At 45.2% G+C, this 14433-nt stretch overlaps 1 protein-coding gene across 1 annotated transcript in view; it reads right to left on the bottom strand.

The window, feature by feature from the left end:
• LOC137154943 (ovostatin-like) overlaps positions 1–14433 on the bottom strand; it is a 48994-nt gene that overhangs the window by 24164 nt on the left and 10397 nt on the right. The window contains 9 exon segments of the mRNA XM_067550787.1: positions 1305–1446; positions 3130–3300; positions 5723–5872; positions 7653–7801; positions 8399–8456; positions 8825–9052; positions 9706–9864; positions 13240–13349; positions 13616–13730. Coding sequence (XP_067406888.1) covers positions 1305–1446; positions 3130–3300; positions 5723–5872; positions 7653–7801; positions 8399–8456; positions 8825–9052; positions 9706–9864; positions 13240–13349; positions 13616–13730 — 1282 coding nt within the window.

Raw genomic sequence — 14433 nt, 5'->3', positions numbered from 1 at the left:
AAACAGGACTGGCCTAGACAAAGGAAATTGGGTTTACCTCAACTTACATATTAGACATGAACAAAGCGATCAAGTAAACCAGCAGGGGCTGTCTTGAACCTGAACTTGAGAGACAGAGAATCACCATGGCTCCTGCATCCCAGAGAGAAACAAGAGATTGAATACCCATGTGGCCTTCCTAACTTTAAGAACAGAAACCATTTTTAGGAAAGATAAAGGGACAGAAAGGGACACCATTTATATTCTACCAAAGAAGACGAGGGAAACCAGCACCTTGCACTTCTGTGGAAGGTCCTGACTGAGAGAGAGAGTCAGCCAAGATGGACCAAGATTAGCTGGTGAGTGAAATCTTGTTTTAGGCTTCTAGGTGCATGTTTTCACTTTCATTTGCTTGTAGCCATCTCTACCTTTATTCCTTTTACTTGGCATCACTTAACCTATGTCCCTTTGTTAACAAATGTTTTATTTTAATCTAAACCAACCTAGTGCCATGCCTGAATTGAAACAATTGTTAACGCCAGCTAATGTGGCGAGCTTCTAGTTTTGTCTCTTTAAAGGAGGAACGGACCTTATTATATCTCGGAGTGGTTCAGGAGTGGGCTGGACACTGCAGGCAGATGGTTTTGAGGAAATTCAGAACTGGACGTGTGCTGGGGTCACTTGGCTAGGAGTAACCAAGACGGGTAGATACCAGAGTGGGGCTGTGTATAACAAGGAGGCTGCTGGTATCCAAATTGCTGAACCAGGGCTGCTCAACAGATAAGCATGCAATGAGGGTCTGTCTGCTGGCTGGGAGTGTCCAGGCAGGGAACCGCAGCAGCAGAGCATTTGAAGGCACTCAGAGTTACAGGGCAGATGGTGACCCACTTCTCACTGGTGTCGATTGAACCACAGAATGTGACACCAGGTCTCCTGACTCACAGTTCTGTGCTCTAACCCCAACGTCATGCTGCCTCTCAATACGAACGGGCTCATACTAGAACCAACAGCCAGCAGGTGCAACGTCTGTATTACATTCCCCAAAGCATCCATGCCGTCTGCTCTGGGGCTGGATTGGAAGCAGTGGCTTAGGGGTGAAAGGCTTGAACTGGCATAACCTGAAACCTTGCACCCTCTGGTTCCACACTGGATTAGGATTTCAGATAAAGATGTGAATGCTAACACACACACACACACACACACAGGCTTGTACGTCCGCACCACACAGTGCCCTTTCTCCCCACAAAGTTCCTAATCTCACAGATCCATGCATGAGAAAAAAAAACAAAAAAAACCAACTTTTTTTTCCTGACGCCCACTATTACCTGACAACTTGGCGGTAGCCATAGGGGTGGACAAACTGTCACCGAAGCCAGGACGGCCAAGGAAATCAGGTCGTGGTCCAACACTTCCACACACGATGGGCTGGCGTAGCCGAGAGTTGGTGAAAACCTTCATGCCCATCTCCTTCAAAATCAAAACAAAAAAAACCCATATTAACCACCTCTACTTCCTAGTACAGGTTTCTTCCACTCTGCCTTCCTTCCCTATCCACAGTCTTCTAATTACAGGAGAGTGGATATCACCACAAGTGACCAGTGCCCATCTAAACTCAAGGCTCTTCCTACTGGCACTATTTCCCCCCAGGCCTAGGGCCAGCTTCTCTCTCTTCTGCCCTGTGGGTTTCTATGGCATTTTCTGTGCAGTAGTCAATGGGAGTCCCATGCATGTTAGAAATGCAGAATATGCCACCGGAATCCATATGGAGTGGGCTCTACAAACACACAATGCTGAAGACAGAAGAATTTGGTGATGGATCTCTACTGTAAGACAGTGACACCTGATGAACAATCAGAAACTATATTAATGGAGCTCTGAAAGGGGCCTCACTTCAGCACCTCTAGGCCCATCTGGAGATGGAAGAGACCTATTACGTCCCATCTAGCCTTTTTCCTGAACGCCCCTACTGCGCATTAGGCAGTGCAACGGGGTTTCCACCACTTCCCTTGGGAGCCCTTTCCACTGCCTCTCAGATAAAGGATCACAGAGTCTAGAAAAGAAATGGAGTCATCTAGTCCCACACCTCTGCCACTGTAGGACAGCCCTCAAGTCCTGAGGCCCATCTGCCAGGAGAGGAGGCTGGATACGTGACAGCAGGAAATAAGGACTGCACCACAGAGCAGGATTGACTCAGGCTCCATCTCCGGCCCTAGACTACAGACTTCATAACAGAGCAGGCAGGCAAAAAAAAAAATCAGGGTTTCAAAATTCTTCCCATTCCACAGTGGGACAAAACCAAACATCTTTCAAAGGTTTTTTTGTGAAAAAACGAGAGAGAGAAAGAGAGCTCCATTCCAGAATACCCAACAGCTCAGGGGTTGGGGTCCTTATCTGGGATGTGGGAAACCTGGATTTGTTCCAGCGCTCTGAATCAGTCAGTCAGTCTCTCGCTCTTTCTGGTGCGATGAATATTTAAATTAGTTATACAAAGTGAAACAGCTTTAACAGGAGAAACGCTTCCTCTACATCAGCGGTTCCCAAAGTCTACCACATTGCATACCACCAACATAAAACGCTACCCCCTGGAGTACCACCATCCATTCTGGTCATGTGGCTGGAAGCCAAAAGTTCAGGAAGTGACCAGCTGAGGAACTCAGCTGTCTGATGCTTAAGATACCTTGGCAACATGGACTTTAAGCTGGGTCTCCCACACTTCAGATGAGTGCTGTAACCTTTGGCTACTCTGAGGTGGGTCTCTCTTTCTAGTTTTGGCCAGAAATTCCATCCTTGACCTGAGAAATCTTCCCAATAACAGTTTTGTGAAAACCAACCCTTTCCAGTGAAAAGTTTCAGTTTAAAAATTGGCATTTTCGAATGAAAAATGTTTCATCGGAAAATTCCTGACCTGCTCAACTTCAGTCCTCAAACCACTTTCCCTTCCAGTAAGACCAAGTGCATGTGGACATGTCAGGAGGAGAAGAGGTTATACTCCCAACACTAGGTGCCTGCTGCATTTCATGATTTGCAAGGGAGAAAACCAGGGAGGGCACTTGAAATTTCATCTTCTGCCCCCTTGCCTGCTCTCCTCATTCACTGTTGACCAGGTGACTCCATTTGTGAGAAGATTTAAAGAAATTCCAGCATGCTTGCCTTGATATACTGATAGACATCTGGGCCAAAGTCAGAGGATACAGGCATGTAATACAAGCCATTATGAAAGATGTTGTCAGCTGGGACACATGGCTCGCTGCTGGTATCTTCCAGGTTGAGCCCATTGACGTAATAGCCAAATAACTCTTGCAAGGGAAGTAGGTTGTACACCTGTGAGAGGGTAAACAAACAGAACCTGTGTGTGGGGAGAGATCTGTACTGGGACATGCATCAGATAATGGCTACTGCTGTGGGTGGGATACCAGTCTGTATGAACTAATGATCTGATCCCACAGGGCATCCAGATAACAGGTTCTCTCGAGGGAATACACACTTGGGGTTCTCATCCTTTTCCTCATCCTCTCCTGAACTCTCTTCAGTCTGCCTTGCTCTGTTGTGTTGTGTGGTGCCCAGAAAGGAGCACAGCCCCTCAGGTGATATTGGCCTGTGTTATGATAGTCACACTGCTGGCTCATGATCATCCACTGCAGCCTCCAAAAAGACCCTTTGTTAACCCTTAGAGCGCTGCCTGATTCTAACATGTTACACACCTTCATGCCTGGGTGGTTCCTAAGGTTGAGAAGGGGGTCATTAGTAGATGTTGTGGCAAGAGGGTTCCTGATGGTGGGGAGGCAGAATCTCTTGTCTAAAGCAAGCCTTGATTGGCTCTTAGTTTCCCTTTGCTGCTGGGAACCTCCCTCCTGCCCATACTGTGATCTGCCTCCATCTTCTGCTGGTCAGGCTGCCCTTTAGCAGAAGGGAGGGGACATGCACCAGGAGGGCAGGTGGTGGCAGAGACAATCTGACATAGAATTGAAGCATCATAGACATGTTGGGCTGGAAGGGACCTTGAGAAGTCATCTGGTCCATTTCCTGTGCTGAAGCAGGACCAAGTAAACCTAGAACATCTGACAGGTGTTTGTCAAAACTGCTCTTAAAAACTTCCAGAGATGGGGATTCCACAACCTCCCTGGGAAGCCTATTCCAGAGCTTCACTACTCTTAGTCAGAATTTTTTCTTAATATCTAACCTAAATCTCCCTGGCTGCATGTTAAGCTTCTTGACTTACCTTCACTGGACATGGAGAACAATTTAAAACAGCCCTTAGCATATTGTTATGTCCCCGCTCAGCCTTCCTTTCTCAAGACTAAACATGCCCTATTTTTTTTATTTCCTCACAAGTCAGGTTTTCTAACCCTTGTATCATTTTTATTTCTCTCCTCTTGGCTCTTTCCAATTTGTCCACATCTTTCCTAAAGTGGGGCACCCAGAACTGGACACAGGGCTCCAGCTGAGGCTTCACTAGTGCTGAGTACAGCAGGACACTTACCTCCTGTATCTTACTTACAACATTCCAGCTAATACTCCCCAGAATGATATTAGCCTTTTTTGCAACTGCATCACAGTGCTGACTCATATTAAATTTGTGACGCACCATAACCCCCAGATCCTTTTCAGCAGTACAACCACCTAGACAGTTATTCCACATTTGTAGCTGTGCACTTGATATTTCCTTCCTAACTGAAGTGCTTTGCACATGTCTTTATTGAATTTCATCTTCCTGATTTCAGACCAATTCTCTAATTTGTCAACATCGTTTTGCATTCTAATCCTGTCCTGAAAGCACTTGCACTCTACTCCCAGCTTGGTGTCATCCCCAAATTTTATAAGCTTAAAAAACACTCCATTATCCAAGTCACTAATGAAAATATTGAATATCACTGGACCCAGGGATAACCGCTGCAGGACCACAGTAGATACATTCTCCCAATTTGATAGCAAATCATTGATACCTACTCCTTGAGATATGTCTTTTAACCAGTTGTGCACCCACATTATAGTAATTTCATCTAGACCACATTTCTCTAGTTTGCTTATGAGAATGCCATGCAGGACTATGTTAAAAGTTTTAGTAAAGGTAAGCTATATCGCTTCCACAGCTCCACCCCACCCATCCACTGAGGCCAGTAACCCTGTCGAAGAAGCAAATTAGGTTGATCTGGCATGATTTGTTCTTGACAAACCCATGCTGGCTATTCCTTATAAACCTATTGTCCTCTAGGTACTTACAAATTAATGCGTTTAATAATTTGTTCCAGTATCTTTCCAATTATCAAAGTATAATTCCCCATGTCCTCTTTGTTCCCCTTTTTAAAGAGAAGTACCATGTTTGCCCTTCTCCAGTCCTCTGGGTCCTCCCCTGTCCTCCATAAGTTCTCAAAGATAATTGCTAATGATTCTGAGCTTGCTTCAGTTCCTTCAGGACCCTAGGATGAATGTCATCAGGCCCTGCCAACTTGAATATAATGTATCTAAATATTATTTAACATGTTACCCAGAGTGGCTGGTAGATGAGTGGAGGAGGATGGGAGCATGAGGCTCTGCCCTCTTTGGCTTGGTGGGATCTTTTGCCTCCAATGGAGTGTTTTTATATGTGGGGAAGGAAGGGAGGGATCAAACCACAGAATTGGGAAAGACCAGGCATGGGGAGGAAAGCAGCAGAGGATGAGGGAAAAGTGAGGAGAAACGGGAGTCAAGTGAATTTGAAAGGAAGCAGCACAGTATCCTGGACAGTTCTGGGGAGAGGGCTTACAGTCTCAGCAGACAGCTCTTGCTCAGGTCTCAGGAGCAGGACGCTCTGATCCACAGCCCGCAAAGCGCAGTGGGAGTTGGCTGCTGCTTCGAGGCGGAGGCTGACGTTAGAGGCCGGGAGCCCCTGCTTCTCGGAGAACTGCAGCTTGACCTGGAATTGAGCAGAGATGTCAGATGGGTTAAATCCTGCCCCTCAAGAGAGTGCTGTGTGAGAGCACAGGTCTTGTGACAAGATGGATGGCCCCTATTTATCACCACAGCTTCATTCTACTCCCTGAAGGATGAAGGCTTCATCATCAGACAGAATCTCCAAGGAGTTCCTGTCCCTGAGCCAGATGTCACCATTAAGGCCCTGCAAAGGCTCCTGTGTGTTCTTCTCTCCGTCTCTGCCAGTCCAAACAATACCTGCGCCCTCCAGCGTATCCCAACTCCTGCCTCTTGTCTATTGCCACTTTCACTTGTTAGGTCTTCAGTATAAGACCACAGCCCCTCAAGAGCCCTCGAAAGACAGAGCAACTGAAGGAATAAAGTAAACACGACCTTGCTTCCCCTGATGTAAGCACCTGCTGTGCTATAATGTATTTACAGGGGATTTATTTCTGTATCTGTAATAAAGACCTTGTGTCTGCTGCAGACAGACCACATGCGTTATCTTTTTCTCTAAGAACAGACAAGCCCAGCTTCAGTTTATGGACTTTGGGGAATGTAGTCCAGAAAGAAATTTCCTGTATTAAATCAAACTATAATTAGAATGGTCACTAGAAGTGAAACAGATGCTTAAAGCTAAATTGGTCTCCCAGTTATACTGGGATGAATTAAATGTAACTCACACCAGAGTCAATGTGAGATACAACAGAATTTGGCCCTCGTGTGCAAATATTACTGCACTACGCTGCCTTTGCTTTAAACTAAAATCCTGAAAAAATTCTGATGAGCTGTGAAAGTTTACAACACCCAATCCGATCTATAATTACGATGATCACAGCCATTTTAAAACTTTACTGCAATAAATTCCTAGGTGGCATCAAAATGTAGATCATGAGTAAAGTTTTCAAAAGGGCTCCTAATGATTTAGGAGCATTTGAAAATGTAAACTCACAGCTTCAAACCTACGTATGTGTTCATGGAATAGACAGTACGATTGTACTCTTACTCTCTCAGTTATAGGCAGAGCTGAGGGAATCCATTGATTTTTTTTGGTTTGGTGTCTGATGTGAACAATCAAAAATAATTGATTAGTTTTCAACCAACAAAAAAAAACAAATAAAATAAACAAACACACACAATCAGTGGTAGTCAAATGAAACATTTTGAACATCAGCTGAAAACGTTTCAAAATGAAATAATTTTGTATGTAGAAACATAAATATCATTTTGACACTGAGTGTTTTCAGTGGAAACTATTCACCAAACTCAACCTGAATTCACAAATAATTTCAGTTCTCTGGAAAAAAAAAATGCATTTTTGGCAAATTTTCTATTTGCTGGAAAAAAAATTCACCCAGCTGATATAGAATCCTACACGGCATTGAAATATACCGAGTACCCTGGGATTTGGCCAACAGAGGAAGACATGATGTTTATCCAACAGACAATTCTTCAAGATAAAGAAGAGAAGGGGCAGGAATTGAGGACAGAGAGTTGCAGGTCAGTTTAGAAAAGATTCCTGGAAGAAGTGGATTTTAAGAGAGAATGGGCACTTGAGGGGCAGGAAATGAGAGGCAAGTTTCAGCTGGGTGGGGCAGTATAGCAAAGGCATGAGGCTGAGAGGGGAAGGAGATGAATGGTACAGTAAGAGAAGATGACCAGATGGAGCACAGGACATTAGAGCAGAGATGTAGAGGTGTGTGTGTGTGATGGCGATAGGGGAAATAAAGGTCTTCCATAGGAGAAAAGATGCACAACCCCAGAAACATCGTATGTTCACTCACCTTGTTCTTGAAGCACTTCTCAATCTGGAATCTGGCGCTGTCAGCCACTAGCTCCCTGGCAGGGTGGACGGTGTAGACAAACATCCGGGCCACAGGAGCCAGCTTCTCACTGACTAGGAGTGGGATGGAGAAAGTGCCTTTTGGAGCTACTGGAGGAAAGGCACAAGTCATAAAAGAAAATCACATAGAACTGTTAGAAAGGCTGCATCCTAGCTGGCCAGTGTGTAAAATGGTAAGGGGATAATCCTGGATTGAGTTGGTATGGAGAGGAAAGACGGTAGAGATGGACTGATGATGTTGCTGGGTTTTGATTCAGGTCAATATGTCACCCAAGTTAGAATTAAGGTTTGGAGGCATATCCAAAAATCCAGTCAGACTCCATATCAGAATTCAGATCCAACATCCCAACGACAGGCATCTCACAAGGTATGTGCCACTCCCTTATTCCCTTAGCCACACTCTGAGTCTCCTCAGGAAATCCAATATACTCCAGTTTTCCTCTGGGAGGATCTCTTTAGGCCATTGATTCCTCCCACTGCCTCTGTGGTGAGTTTGATGGGTTGGGCAGCCACCCTTAATTCAACAATGGTCTCTTAGGTGGTTACTACCAGCCTGACTCCACCACCAAGTGCACACATACATGTGGGAAGAGGTACTGCCCTAGTGCTGCCCGCTGCACAGATCCTAGAAGCTTTGCCTGTTTTCCGAGTTCCCATTATTTTTGCCCAAAAAACAACCATACTTGCCACTACTGGTTCGGACTTGCAGTTGGCCATTGAGGACAATCTTGCCCTTTACCATCACCTGTGCACAGAAAGACACCATGAGACAGGAGCCAGGGGAACAACCCAGTTCAAAGAAGATAGCCAAAATAGGCAGCATGTAATTAGGGTTGTTGTAACTGCTTGGCTCAATATGAAGTCAGGAGTAGCATGTCCGGGATTTCCCACACAGAGATATAATTCTTCCACCCCAATCCTGTCCCTGCTTTTGGAGACTTATTTGCCCAGTTGTGCAAAAAATGTGGATCAAGGAAGAGCCGGCAAGGAAAGAATCTGGGCTCTCCATAACTAGGGATAACAATCACTTGAGAAATCAGTGCTTGGGGTTTTTTCTGGGCAGATCCCAGACAGAGTTCTTTTAGGGAAACAGAGAAGCCACACGACACTTACCACATAGTAGAATTTTATACTGGTGGCCTTCCCATATGCCTTTTTGTTCAGGATATAGTGCACTGTGATTGACTTCCGCTGGCCACACCTCAGCACCTCTGGCTGGGGTTTGATCTTCACAAAACTGTTAGTCTGGGAGTAGAAGCGCTGGACAGAGTAATAGGCCTCAGGATAGTAGGGGATCAACCAACCAATGGCGTTGCAGTTGTCATTGGTTTTATATATCACCTGACAAGAAAGAGGGAAGGGGAGAAAAGAACAAACTGCTATTTCACTGGGGAGGCAGTGATAACAGCAAGTCATTGGCACATATAAGAGACTGAAATTCACAAGCCATTGATAAGGTATTTTATCTAAAGCCAACTACCCAGGTAGTGCGAGTGATCAGCAGACCATTCCCGGCAAGAGTTGATGGAAAAGCAGAGAAATGATCAGAGGAGCAGAAAACAAACAAATCTGTGAAAGTCACAGTCATTTTGTAGACAAGATAAAAAGAAATCGAAAAAAAGAAAAAAGGCTAAATCCATCAACTCCCTTGTTTGTTCCTATCCCAACAGTTTGCCTCACTGCTCCCGGCCAGCATGTCCACTCCTACCAAAGTCAGCTACTGATCTTGTAGAGCACACAGAAGCTGTCATATTTGCTTTTGCAATCATTGTAATAACTTAGCTATTTAGCTCACTACTTACTAAGGTGCTTTGTGACCATGGGAGTATGAAAGGAGCCAGAGAAAGGCAGAGTCCATCACCAGAATACAACCCCCATCCCATCCTCTTTGGACACATGTTCTAGAGAACGGATGGAGAGCAGCCCTCCCTTTCCCCAGCAAAGTGCCTCTCATGCAAATACAGTCCTTCTCCACTAGTTCTTCAGGTACTCACCCTCAGGCTAAACTGAGGATTGAACATTTCAGAAGTGTCAATTGAAAACGGAACGGTGCCATTCCCATCCGTGGTGTAGTTGCCTATATTCTTGTCATTGAGGAACAGCTGGACAATCTCATTCGTGATGGGGGAGTCAGCTTCATTTACCAGTTTAACCTAAAGGAAAAGGGAATACCAGAGTCTCAGTAATAGAAGACCAATTTTCAGTCCCCAATCCATTCTAGTATGGACATGCATGTCTTGCCCGTGTTTGTTTTCCCATCTAGTACAACCCCACCTTTTCAAACAAATATGCAAGAGCTAAAATGGCAGTTACACTTTCACTGCGGCCATTTTAGCAGGTGTGGGACTGCCTTGGGTGCACTTCTTCACTTACATCACCCTTTTCAGTGCAAGGACATACAGTTCTCCCTTCGTCCCCTGCTTGCCCCATCCCCACTACCCATTCTCAGTTTAAGGACACACTCCTTCTCACCTACCTTCTCCTCCTTGGCTCAAGGATTCCTTCCCCCTCGTTGGACATTATCTTCCTCCATCTCTGGTTTTTGAACCCATTCCAGCTTCCAGCCTCTCTGTGCCCTAGTTCTAACCCACACATATTCAAGGATAATAATAATGATGTGGGTTTTTTTCAGGGAATAATGCTATTTAGTGGTGTGTGTGTGTGTGTGTGCGCGCGCACGCGCGCCTGCAAGCCAAGGGAAACCCAGAGCTAGATGGTATGGTTAATAAAATGGCATTTCAGAGTGCCAAGATCCAACTTAAATAAGTAGGTAACAAGTTAACTCCCTGTTCAGAATCCCTGGAGAGTAAAGTAATGAAGCAGAGCTGGGAACCAAAGACCCAATTAGACTTGTCTCTTTACTGGGAAAAAGCACTGCTTTAGAAAACAATAATTGATGGTCAACTCAATTTTGCCCTTACTGTAAACAGAGTTGTTTTTAAAAATGTCTTAGTTGTAGAGCTGGTCCAAACTTTTTGACAAAAAAGGTTTTCATTGAAAAGTTGTTAAACTAATTAAAAACAAACAATTAGCTTGATGAAACTTTCATTTAAAAAAAATGTGGAAAAAAAATCAGTTAAATACATGCCTGTAATTTTGATACTTTCAAAATGTTCATTTCAAAGGTACAGGGAAATGAGTACCTTCTCTCAGTTTTGTTTGGTTTTAGGAATGGACTGGGGTGTATGTGTTTGGTGGGAGTTGGTTTCTCTCTTTTGTTTCATTTTATTTGTTTGGTTGGCTTTGTTGGATTGGGGGAGGGTGGAGTTCCCTCCCCCCCCCCTTTTCCTTTTTTCCCTACTGGAAAAAGTATGTGTGCATGGGGCGGGGAGGGGGATATTAAAATAATAAAAAAGTAAGAAGGAGTAATACTTGAACTTCTAAAGTAAAAGGCAACGCCTGCAGAGAAAGTAAGACTTTCACTTTTAAAAGTAACACTTCCATAAGCTCTCTCTGAAGGTATGTCTACACAGCAATGTCAACCTAGGGTTAGTGCAACTCAAGTCACCTCACCTATAGCGGGAACCCTGGGTGTGAGCAGCTACACCACATTTTAACCCTAGCTTAGGAATTTTCTGACTGATGCTCGAACCTAGCGCTCTGGTGTCCATGCTTCAGTGTACAGACCCTAGTCAAAGTAAACATCTCCCAAAATGCCGAGCCACCCACCCCTAATGTCAGCACGCTACCCCTCGGAACATGGTGCGCTGTGGGGAAAAAAACTCTGCTTCCTAACTACAGTGATACTAGGAATGCAGGTGCCCATAAGGAGCCTGTGAGTACATACACCGCACAACTAGCCCTTGTGGTGGCTGTCTCAATAGAATGACGGCACTCTGAGAAGGCTTTATCCTGAACGACCATCTGCTCGGAGAACTGGGCTCTCCACCGCAAGGCTGAGCAACACCGGCAGAACACAGCCCAGGTGCGCCTGTTCGGAGGAGAATTAGGATGCCTGTCTTTAGGGCTGTCAGACTGTTACAATGAAACTTTGCTAGCCTTACTTTTTGAAATGGGATGTTCAAGAAAGGTGGTTTTATTGGGTGGAGTTTGGTTTTTTTTTAATTTATTTATTTTTGTCTGTTTGTTTTGAAGTTTGACACCAAATGAAGGTTTCAGAGGGAAAGCACACATGACTCAGTCTGGCTGCGGAGTGGTGAATGCATCCACAGGGATTAGGGTGCATTGTACAGCCCCCAGGGATCCCTTGCCCCAGCCGCTAGATGCAGAGTTAAGGGATCCCCGAGATGCTGCGGGGAAGTTTTGGGACTGGCTCCCACTCACCGCCCTGAAACTTTACACTGCCTGGAAGGGTGGGGGAGCAAGGGCCAGCGATTTGAGTGAGGACCAAGCACCACCCTGCAGGGAAGGGGAGCAGCAGGGCTCCCAGCTCAGCATGGCCAGGGGAAGGATCCCCCCCAACATCCCAGCATCTGGGAGCCAACTCCCACCATCAGCTTTGCTCCCTTCTTTAAGCAAGCTCCATGCAGCAGCGAGGAATGGCCAAAGCAGGAAGCGGGAGCACGCTCAGACAGGCAGCAATGCTCCTTTACTACCAGGACTCTAGGATACATCCAAAGGGTCTTCTGGGATCCGAATCGAGCCAGGGCTGCATGCCCCCAGGAAAGCAATAGGGGTCAGGCGCTAGGTCCCAGTTTAAACATAGGCACAGATCCTCCAGCCCTGCAGAGTCCACTAGGACCAGGGCTCTGAGCCCTAGGACAGCACAGTTGGCGTGTGGATGCAAGAGGGGTTTGGCTTGAGTCCAGGCTCAAGCTCAGGTTTACATTTCCGTGTAGACATACCCTGAGAGAGTTACACCAATCTTCTGCCAGCGAAAAACATTAAAGAGAAAGTAATTATTTTCCCAACTTCATCTTACTTTTTTAATGCCCCCCTTCCTTTCTTCTACTTGAAGAATTTTAAAAATGGGGATTTCCTCCACCATAACAAAATGACAAATTTTTAGATGAAAAATAGCTAAGTGAAATTTTTTGTCAAAAAACAAAAAACAAAAAAAAATACAAATTTCCTCGTGACTTAAAACAAAAAACTTGTTTTCCAACATAAAAAAACAAAAACAAAACAGTTTCAATTAGCTCCAGTAACCAAACCTATGGGTGGAGGAAACTTAAATCACATTTAACATGGAGTTAAAATCATGTTAGTGAATATGTTTTTTGTTTGTTTGTTTTTTTAAATTTAGCCACAAAACATTTCCCTTCTATATACAGAAGGCCTCAGAACAAAGCCAGGAAACTCATTTGTAATCAGAGTTACCTATCCAATAACTGAAGAACTGAGTTGTAGCCAAAGATGGACAAATTTTGTCTAAGAAAATAATTCTTTCATTCTAAACTGTGCAGTCTAAGTAGAAAGAATGAAGCTTTGGGGAAAAGACTTCATTTGGTGAAAGACTTTTGGTCACATTGCTGGACGCTAGTGCCCAAACTCCCCGACCTTGCAGACTCCCTCTATCACCTCGGATATAGTCGTTTGACCTAGAGGGTCCCTCGCTGCTGGCCTACCTGTCCAAAGTAAGGAATTCCCCTTTTGTAGGATGGATCCATGTTCTCAAACCGGACACTGCCCAGCACCTGCAGTATGGGAACGTAGGCAGAGCCTGTAAGCTGCACACCTGCAAGACAGGCCCAGGGTGAAGGCGAGACATTAATTAGTCTGGAATTTAACATGGCTTAAATAGAGTCAAATTAACAAACCAAGTGTTTTCCTTGGAGATAATCACTGTGTTTATAAAATAAACGTTCTCTGGGAATTGAATTCTGTGCTAGGCAGCCAAAGATTCGACCCAGTGCCAGAGCTGTCTCTTTCCCCCCAACCCCTTTTCCATCACCGCACCCCAGTCTCCTTTGACTGACTGACTGTCTGACTGGAAGGGGTTACCTGTTCCTTTCTCCGTCACGATCGCTTTCACATCAAGATTCATCTGGTACCCAGAGCGATTAAGCTCAAAGATCTTGGAGCTGAAGACCTGGGAGATGCAGCCATCCTTTCCCAACTGAGAAGGGAAGGAAACAGTGAGTGAGCAGGGAAAGAGCCAAGTTCTCTGCAGGGTCAGGAGAACAGAGGATCTGCTTGCCAAAGGAAGCAAAGAGGGTGTTGGCTTAGTCCCCTGAGCAAAGAGAACAGTCGAGTTTTCATACAAAAGACCAATATAATATACTTATGCCTGGCTTAGCTGGTAGATCTCTTGTCTCTGGGTCAGAGGCACCTGGATACAGGTTCCTCGCTAAGACTTGGGTTCATATCCATTGCTGACTCTGGGGTTGGGCCCAGCACCTGGAAACACTGCACTGCCCTCCAAACTTTAAACCAAGCTCCCCTCCATTCTGCCCTGTGCTGAGGGAGGAATTGAGGGCTAACATTGCAGGACAGAAATGCAGGGCGGCAGGCCTTACTGTGTTAAAGGTCCTGTCATTTCAAAGATGTTGGGAGCCGCTCTCGCCTCTTCCTGAAGGGAAGGAATCTTATATTTATCTTTTCCAAAAGTTGGGGAGAACCCAGTGTCCTGGTCAACATCCCTTCTCCCCATGAGACAGGTTCTAATGTGTGCTGGGCTGCGTTGGAGCGATTACTGAATGTTTAACTGGTGCACACAACCGGTGCATTTTCTCTCTCCATCCCCAATATTATTTCAGTGAATAATATTTCCTCTCTGATTCTGGAAGTACCTCTCTATAGATTATGGCAAGTTACTATGG

This window comes from Emydura macquarii, unplaced genomic scaffold (assembly GCF_026122565.2).
Source record: "Emydura macquarii macquarii isolate MOO-44397 ecotype Brisbane River unplaced genomic scaffold, CSIRO-AGI_Emac_v2 contig_1343, whole genome shotgun sequence".
Classification (NCBI taxonomy): Eukaryota; Metazoa; Chordata; order Testudines; family Chelidae; genus Emydura; species Emydura macquarii.
The sequence above is the reverse complement of the archived record's forward strand: the minus strand, read 5'-3'. Positions and strand labels throughout refer to the sequence as shown.